At 46.7% G+C, this 9912-nt stretch overlaps 1 protein-coding gene across 1 annotated transcript; it reads left to right on the forward strand.

Moving 5' to 3' along the window:
• The first annotated feature begins 6732 nt into the window (after nt 1–6732).
• On the forward strand, nt 6733–7044 carry LOC147091611 (histone H4-like). The gene has a single exon (XM_085976563.1). It carries the CDS (start codon nt 6733–6735, stop codon nt 7042–7044), a length of 312 nt encoding a protein of 103 aa, XP_085832689.1.
• Nucleotides 7045–9912: the final 2868 nt, after the last annotated feature.

A 9912-nucleotide genomic window follows, 5' to 3' on the forward strand; every position in this document is an offset into this window, starting at 1 on the left:
TTTTGTAAGCTCAAGGCGGACGGTCCAGAGGCAACTCCTCCACCGGGACCTGGCGCGTGGCCGAGCGCCGCCTGCGACTCTTTCTGTGTGAGTGTGAGCGTGAAAAGATTTGGTTGCATTCTTCAAACCTTCAACCCCTCCCTCTCCCGAGGTGGGTGCATCCCTTTTGGTTGCATTCTTCAAACCTTCAACCCCTCCCTCTCCCGAGGCGGGTGCATCCCTTTTGGTTGCATTCTTCAAACCTTCAACCCCTCCCTCTCCCGAGGTGGGTGCATCCCTTTTGGTTGCATTCTTCAAACCTTCAACCTCCCAAGGCGGGTGCATCCATGACATTAACCATGCGAACTAAACTTTGAACTCGGGCTTGCCTTACACCAATTACTCTCCCTGGAGATGGAGCACGCGGTGTCCGCCGGCACACTTGAGTATTTCCGCGACCGGTGAGCGCCGCGGGGACTGGAGTGCATCATCAACCCGGCCAACACAATTTTAATTTCATTTGTTTAAGTTTCATTTGAAGTTTTATTAATTTACAGACATTTTATTTAAGTACCCAATCAAAAGAGTACACCGATTACTCCTCAGATAACGAAGCAGTCCCTGCCCGCTTGCAGCAAGACCTGGACAACATTCAGAATTGGGCTGATAATTGACAAGTGCCAGACAATGACCAGCTCCAACAAGAGAGAGAGCCTAGCCACCTCCCCTTGACATGCAATGGGATTGCATTCTTCAAACCTACAACGCAACACCCACCTCCCCTCAATGGGCAGGCGCATCAAATTTGGCTGCATTCTTCAAACTTTCAATACCCCCCTCCCCCTCCCTGGGCGGGTGCATCCGATCTGGTTGCGCTCTTCAAACTTTGAATTCGGGCTTGTCTTACACCAATTACTCCTCAGGCAATGAAGCAGTCCTTGCCCGCATGCAGCAAGACCTGGACAGCATTCAGGCTTCGGCTGATAAGTGGCTAGTAACATTCGCAACTCACAAGTTTCAGGCAATGACCATTTCCAACAAGAGAGAGTCTAGCCACCTCCCCTTGACATTCAACGGGATTATCATCACGTCACAGTTCAAGAAGGCAGCTCAAGGGCAATTAGGGATGGGCAATAAATGCCGGCCTTATCAGTGACGCCCACATCCCATGAATGAATAATAAAAAAAGATTGAACCATATTTTAAAACACGTCACAACAGGATTAAACAGCCTATTACTCAGCATACAGCAAACAAAGTCTATTTAACAAACTACAGGAAACATAACTCATGATCGAAACTACAGCAAAGTCTCCCGATAATAGTGAGTTTATTTCTCCAATGAAATGCCGTGAGTGGAGGATAGTTCCATAATAGAAATGATATGCTTAAAATTAATCCCAGTCATTTACAGCTGTGTGGTCTCCAGGCATGATTGATGCAGGTATTTCCAAATCATCTCCATTCTGCCTGGTGCTTGAAATATCACTATATGCAGTCATGTGAAAATCGTGTTTCCTACATTACAACAGCGACTGCACTTCAAAATACTTCATTGGCTGTACAGCGCTTTGAGACATCCTGAGGTGGTGAAAGGTGCTGAGGACGGTGTCAGGGATGCTTAAGTCCATTCCAACTGAACTTGCTCCCGGTGCAGTCCCACATTGCCCCGCCTGCCATTCACCACGATGCCACCATGCTCCATGAGATGGAAGAAATCATGAGCAACATCGACCTTCCCATTCACAAAGACTGGATAAACCCACCACGAAGGCGCTGAAAGTTGCACCGGCCATTCTGGGAAACAGCAGCCACTTTTGATGCAGCTGGTATCGACCCACTATCCAGATGGACAGATTCGTGGGATGCATGCAACATAAAGAACCGACACCTCATCACTGACTCAACAGCAGAGGCCCCTGGCTTTGACCTCGCTCAAAGACAGCGGACAGCGCTCAACCCAATCCGCACAGGACATGGACGCTGCGGCCAGCCGCTCCACAAGTGGAAGATGAGGGACGACCCGATGTGCGACTGTGGCCATGAGTCCCAGACCATGGAACACATCACACATGCCCACTAAAGATCTGTTGTGGGAGGCACCTCATTTCTCCGCTCGGCATCTCAGGAGGCCATCGGATGGACGGCCAAACTAGACATCCCATCATAAGCTTTACCCGCCAGACCAAAGCAGTAGTAATGCAAGTCTTTCTTTGTTTCTTTTTCCAGCAACAAATAGTTTTGTTATTAATGTAAAAGGACTTTTATATCGGTGGACAACTGAGGCCATACTAAGACCAGAGGCAGAGACTGAGATCTGGTTCAATGGTCAATATAGAATCTACAGCACAGAAACAGACCATTTGGCCCAACTGCTCGATGCCGATGTTTATACTGCCCACAAACCTCCTACCACTCGAATTGCCCCTTCCCACCCTAGCCCTCTATTCTGCACTGTACTACAGTGTCAGCTGTGGCTCAGTGGGCAGCACACTCGCCTCTGAGTCAGAAGGTTGTGGGTTCAAGTCCCACTCCAGAGACTTGAGCACATAAAACTAGGCTGACACTGCAGTGCAGTGCTGAGGGAGTGCGGCACTGTCGGAGGTGCCGTCTTTCAGATAAGACGTTAAAACCAAGGTCCCGTCTGCCCTCTTAGGTGGATGTAAAAGATCCCATGGCACTATTTCGGAACAGGGGAAGTTCTCTCCAGTGTCCTGGGACCAATACTTATCCCTCAGCCATCATAACAAAAACAGATTATCTGGTCATTATCACGTTGCTGTTTGTGGCAGCTTGCTGTAGGCAAATTGGCTGCCATATTACAACAGTGACGACACTCCAAAAGTACTTCATTGGCTGTAAAGCGCTTTGAGATGTCTGGTGGTCATGAAAGGTGCTATATAAATGCAAGTCTTTCCTTCTTTAGTCCCTTCTCCCTCATGTATGCATCAAGCCTCACCTTAAATGCACCGGTGCTCTCTGCTTCAACCATTCCATGTGGCAGCCAGTTCCACATTCTCACCACTCTCTGTGTCAAAATAATCCTCCTGAATTCCTTATTTGATCTGTTAGTGGCTCTCTTATGTTTAAGCCCACTTGTTCTGGACCCACAAGTGGAAACAATTTCTCCACATCCACCCCATAGAACCCCTTCCTAATTTGAAAGACCTTGATCGGGTCTCTTCGTAGTCATCACTTCTCCGGAGAAAAGAACCCCAGCCTGCTGATAGTTCCCATGCTCTCGATTCTGGAAACATTCTTGTAAGTCTTTCCTGCAGTTTTCCCAATGCTTCAGTATCCTTTTTGTAATATGGATACAAGAACAGTACACAGTACTCCAGTGGTGGTCTAACCAAGGTTCTATATAAATTGGCATCTCTGCTTTTTTATTCAATTTCTCCAGCAATGAACCTCAGTAATTTATTTGTACTCTTTATGACCTTATCAAGGTGTGTTACTTCAGTTAGCAATTTACGTACTGTATCTGTATTCCCAGGAATAAGTGGCCTCCTTATTCCACCTACCAAAATGAACCACCTCACACTTAGCTATAGTGAATTTCATTTGCCATTTATCTGCCCATTCTGTAAGCCTGTTTATATCTTCCTGTGTTTTGGTGTAGCTCCCCACATTATTAGCTCTACCCCCCCCCCCCCGCCCCCCCCAATTTGGTATCAAATTGATCGATTTTTGTTAGGCAAAGGTATTTAGGGTCACGGGAACAAGGTTGGTAGAGAGGGTTTGAGATACAGATCAGCCATGATCTCATTGAATGGTGGAACAGGCTCGAGGGGCTGAATGGCCTCCTCCTGTTCCTATATGCCAATCAGCAAATTTCGACTCTAGATCTCCGATTTCTGAGTCTAAATCATTTATATATATATATCTATAAGGTGAACAACGGTGGTCCCTGTAGGACACCACTTCCCGTTTTGTGCCAGTCCATGAAACGTCCCTTAACTTCTATCCTCCGTTTTATAGCCATCTTTGCTAAAATCACCAAAGTTTAGAACGCAAAGGAGACTGGGGAAATTCTCCAATTTTGCATTTTTAGATTCATTATAGATTTTCATGACTACATAAGACCAGGTTAAAATTTGGTCACAAACCAGTACAATGGAAGGATATGCTTTTTGTTCCAATTTCTGCCACTGGAGCTTTTGCCCTGCCAAGCACTACACCTAGGCACTGAAGAAAGCAACCTGGCCTGTTTGTCCAGTTCTCCCCAGGCTGAAGAAGCACGGCAGTCTTGATCTCCCTGGACGGAATGGTTGAGCGCTCGGTATAACAGGCCAAACAAAAAGCCTTGTTTGTGACAAGTTAAAAAAAACATGTGATTAAGTAAAGAAAGACTTGCATTTGTATAGCGCCTTTCATGACCTCAGGATGTCCCAAAGCTCTTTGCAGCTAATGAAATACTTTTGAAGTGTAGTTACTGTTGCAGTGTAGGAAATGCAGCAGCCAATTTGCGCACAGCAAGCTCCCACAAACTGGCAATGTGATAAAGACCAGATAATCTGTTTTTGTTATGATGATTGAGGGATAAATATTGGCCAGGACACCGGGGATAACTCTCCTGCTCTTGTTCGAAATCGTGGCCCTTGGGATCTATTTACATCTGCCTGAGAGAGCAGACGGGGCCTCGGTTTAACGTCTCATCTGAAAGACTGCACCTCCGACAGTGCAGCGCTCCCTCAGCACTGCACTGGAGTGTCAGCCTAGATTTTGTGCTGATGTTTCTGGAGTGGGGACTCTGAACCCCACAACCTTCTGATTCAAGAGGCAAGGGTGCTACCCACAGAGCCACAGCTGAAAGCAGGTCCCTCTCACAAATCACCCCTGCCCTTGCTGACCTACTTTGGCTCCTGGCTCCCTAACACCTCCAATTTAAAAGAAAAGAAATGTTGTATATTAATGCAAGAGGCTTTCAAAACAATAAAAATAAATTCAAGATTCCCATGGATTTGGAAGAAATTTCTAATTTAGGAGTGAACCTGCTTTGTTAGTTCATAAATGTCATAAGGCTCAGTCTGGGGGTTGAATCTGGTGAGACTTCCTGTTATAGAAGTCATCCAATTTTCACTACATTAAATTCAACGGAATGAAAATCGGGCGGTTTATTTAACGGGCAGCCGATCCGCAACACTCGTTTTACGCCTGAGTGCTAAGGTGAAAATCCAGCCCCTGGGTTTCTCCCCTTACTCTCCATCACGAATATCACCTACTTCCACCCCTGTGGCATTGCCTGCCTCCGCCCCTGCCTCAGACCATTTGCTGCTGAAAGTCGCATCCATGCCTTTGTCGCCCCCAGGCACGGCTATTCCAAGGCTCTCCTGGGCAGCCTCCCTTCCTTCATCCTCAGCAAACTTCAGCTTATCCAAGACTCTGCTGCCCGTATCCTATCCCGCACCAGGTCCCGCTCACAAATCACCCCTGCTCTTGTCGGCCTACTTTGCCTCCTGGTTTTCTACCACTTCCAATTTCACAGGAAAGAAAGGAATATGCTGCATATTAACTTAAGAGGCGCACAAAACAACAACAATGTAGTAAAACGTCCCAAGGCGCTTCACAGGAGCGATTATCGAGCAGAATTTGACAGCGAGCCACATAAGGAGAGGTTCGGGTGGATGACCAAAAGCTTGGTCAAAGAGGGAGGTTTTTTGGAGTGTCTTAAAGGAGGAAAGAGAGGTCGAGAGACGGAGATGTTTAGGGAAACAATGGAAAACAATTACTGAGAAATAGACCAGAAAATATTAATGTTGCATCCATAGACCTTCCTATCTAGCAAAGATTGATTAGTATTGTAAACCATAGTAATCACATGCAGTTGGAAATATGGGGAGCTGGAGTAACATTTCTATTTGGAATGATTCCTAGTAGTCTTGTCTGTATATTGGCAAGTGGCTGTTTATTCTGTCATTCGCTCTTCTGATTAATTTTTGTGCTGGTAAAGCTGCTGATGGACAACGCACATACAGTGGCCCTTGCATTCTGAAACCCCTGGAGCTACTTTCTAAAGCAAAGGTTTCACCTCAGATCACAATTGGGATTTCACTGATTGCTGGTAGGTGCTCAAGTCTGAGGGTCAGGAGGACTCGGAGAGTAGCCATCTCCCAGTCACTATTATATTAAAACTTTGTGCTTATCAGCGATTACAACACTCTGTGAAAGAGGTGTCTAGGCTGCCTTCATCCAGGTTGCATCTAACTGAAGGCATCTCCCCACCCCCACCCTCCACCCCTGTTAACTTGTGAAAACCCGGGTGAACTGGAAACACCCCACAAAGGCGGAGGGGGGGGGGGAGGAAGCAGTGGTACAATGGAAAAGTCGTCTGCTGGAAGGACCGAAACATGTAATGGGAGATAAAAACTGGGAAGGACTTCAATAAAGCACAGCTGAAGGAGACAAAACTGTGTCCAAAACAAGGTCTGGCACAAGGAAGATCGATTCTATTTCTCTCTCTCTCTTTCCACAGGTGCTGCCCAACCTGCTGCGTATATTCCGTGCAGTTTCTGTTTTTATTTCAGGTTTGACAGCATTCGCAGTATTTTGCTTATCTCCCCCACGGGTGCAGTTCAATATCGGCTACTTGAGAAGGAACCAGGAGTCCTCATTTTCATCCTGACTCCACCCATTTATGGGTTTCCAACCAGGTCCGCCAGCATTGTATGAAAGGAGTGTGCGGCGCCGAAAACTCTTATTCCCAATTCAATTACTGGGGTTGCTTCTTTTGCAATAGCTTAAGTTTCAGTTATGACCGGCAGAGGGAAAGGGGGTAAGGGGCTGGGGAAAGGCGGAGTCAAGCGGCACAGCAAAGTCCTTCATGACAACATCCAGGGCATCACCAAGCCCGCCATCCACCGCCTGGCTCGGCGAGGCGGCGTCAAGCGCATCTCCGGTCTCATCGACGAAGAGACCCGGGGTGTGCTGAAGGTCTTCCTGGAGAACATCATCAGAGACTCGGTCACCTACACGGAACACGTGAAGCGCAGGACGGTCACTGCCCTGGACGTGGTGTACGCGCTGAAACACCAGGGGCGGACACTCTATGGATTCGGTGGTTGAAAAGATTAAAATAAAATTATGGATCTGAACCAAAGAAAAAAGGCTCTTTTAATAGCCACCCATTCAATCGACAAGAGGTCTGTGAAATGTAAAAATTCTGGTAAACCTCACTGCGAGATTTGACAATGAGGGGCGTGGCAGGAGTAGGCACAGATAAGAACATAAGAAACAGGAACAGGAGTCGGCCATTTGGCCCTTCGAGCCTGCTCCGCGACCTCATCTCCACTTTCCTGAACTATCCCCTGATGCCCTTAATATTAAAAAATCTATTTCTCTGTCTTGAATATACTCAACGACTGAGCCTCCTTAGCCCTCTGGGGTACAGAATTCCAAAGTTTCACAACCCTCTAGAGAAGACATTTCTCACCTCCATCCTAAATGGCCGACCCCTTATTCTGAGACTGACCCCTGGTTCTAGACTCCCCAGCCAGGGGAAACATCCTCCCAGCATCTACCCTGTCAAGCCCTGTAAGACTTGTGTATGTTTCAATGAGATCACCTCTCAATCTTCTAAACTCTCGAGAATATAGGCCTAGTCTACTCAATCTCTCCTCAAAGGACAATCTCCCCATCCCAGGAATCAGTCTGGTGAACCTTTGTTGCACTCCCTCTATGGCAAGTATATCCTTCCTTAGGTAAGGAGACCAAAACTGTACACAATATTCCAGGTGTGGTCTCACCAGGGCCCTATATAATTGCAGTAAGACGTCTTTACTCTTATACTCAAATCCTCTTGTAATAAAGGCCAACATACCATTTGCTTTTCTAATTGTACCTGCATGTTAACTTGGAGTGATTCGTGTACAAGGACACCCAGGTCCCTCTGAACACCAGCATTTCCCAATCTCTCACCAATTAAAAAATACACTGCTTTTCTATTTTTCCTACCAAAGTGGATAACTTCACATTTCTCCACATTATATGCCAGTTGCCATGTTCTTGCCCACTCATTTAGCCTGTCTATATCCCCTTGACACCTCTTTGCATCCTCCTCACAACTTACATTCCCACCCAGCTTTGTATCATCAGCAAACTTGGATATATTGGAGAAGGGAGTTGTTGCTCGGGGTCCTGCTGTATCCTTGCCATCCTACTGAGCCAGAGAGTGCAATCTCAGGCAGCCGCTGCAGTTTAGATGTGGCATTAACAGGGCAATCTTATGGCCCAGCAGAAGGAGGTAAAGAGTCATCTGTATCCAAGTAAACATTCAGTCACGTCCGTCAGGTCGCTTACGTTAAGTAGTTGGAGACGCGCTGGACACAGAGAAGCAGTGGGATAAGGATCATTAATTCATAATGAATCCTGCACTGTTTATTGGAATCACGTTTTCACTCTTACTGGGGCACATTTCTGTAGCAGGAAATGAATGGGATTGATATGTTTGATGGCCGGAGTTGGGTAGAGCATAATGGTGTGGATGGGTTTGGTGCATCAGTTTCGTTGGGAACATGAGTTCAGCAATGCTGGTGCTGAAGTGACCTTTGAATGTCTAATTGAAATGGTTGTCCATTAGAAGTTGCTGGGCTTGTCTTCCTTGCCGCCAGTCTGGTGGAGCAGCCAGCCGTGAGCTCAGCCTCTGTCGATCCTGACTGTCCTTCCTGTCCCAACTACTGCATGGTGACGTGTCTTCTGAGAGCATAATTATGCACTGTGCAGCATACCACTATAATGGATACCTTTCTAGCGCTGTGCAATAGGACAGCCCCCACCCGCCACCCTCCCAGACCTGTTCAAGCAGCAGAATCTTTGCTTCAGCGTGACTATGGTATGTTTTATGTGTATCTTTGTCAAAGAATGTGCCTCTTTATGTTTGATTTCAGGCGTGGTTTATGGATGAAATATCGAGTCATGCTGCTGACGATAATCCCAGGTCTCCATGATCCATCTGCCTGGTCTAGGTATTCCAACAACAACTTGCATTCATATAGTGCCTTTAATGTAGTAAAACGTCCTAAGACGTTTCACAGGAGAGTAATCAGACAAACATTGACACCGAGCCACATCGGGAGATATTAGGGCAGAAAGACGTAGGTTTTAAGGAGCGTTTTAAAGGTGGAGAGAGAGAGGTAGAGAGGATTTAATTTCATTAAATAACAGTAGAAACATAGAAAAAACATAGAAACATAGAAGATAGGAGCAGGAGTAGGCCATTCGGCCCCTCGAGCCTGCTCCGCCATTCAATGAGATCATGGCAGATCATTCAAGCTCAGTACCCTGTCCCTGCCTTCTCCCCATATCCCGTGATCCCTTTAGCCTTAAGAAATGTATCTAACTCTCTCTGGAATATATTTAATGAATTGGCCTCTACTGCCTTCTGTGGTAGAGAATTCCACAGGTTCACCACTCTCTGGATGAAGAAATTCCTCCTCATCTCAGTCCTAAATGGCTTACCCCTTATCCGTAGATGGTGACCCCTGGTTCTGGACTCCCCGCCATCGGGAACAGCCTTCCTGAATCTAGTCTGTCTAGTCCTGTTAGAATTTTATAAGTTTCAATGAGATCCCCTCTCATTCTTCTAAGCTCCAGCGACGATAAGCCCAATCGACCCAATCTCTCCTCATACGTCATTCCTGCCATCCCAGGTATCAGTCTGGTGAATCTTCGCTGCACTCCCTCCATGGCAAGAACATCCTTCCTCAGATAAGGCGACCAAAACTGCACACAATACTCAAGGTGTGGTTTCACCAAGGCCCTGTACAACTGCAGCATGACATTCTTGCTCCTGTATTCGAATCCTCTCGCTATGAAGGCCAACATACCATTTGCCTTCTTAACCCTCTGCTGCACCTGCATGCTTACCTTCAACGACTGGTGCACAAGGACACCCAGGTCTCGTTGCACTTCCCCTTTTCCCAATCTATTGCCGTT

Source organism: Somniosus microcephalus, unplaced genomic scaffold, assembly GCF_052327205.1.
Source record: "Somniosus microcephalus isolate GS21.2 unplaced genomic scaffold, FLI_Smic_1.0 unresolved_chr3, whole genome shotgun sequence".
In the NCBI taxonomy this organism is placed as follows: Eukaryota; Metazoa; Chordata; class Chondrichthyes; order Squaliformes; family Somniosidae; genus Somniosus; species Somniosus microcephalus.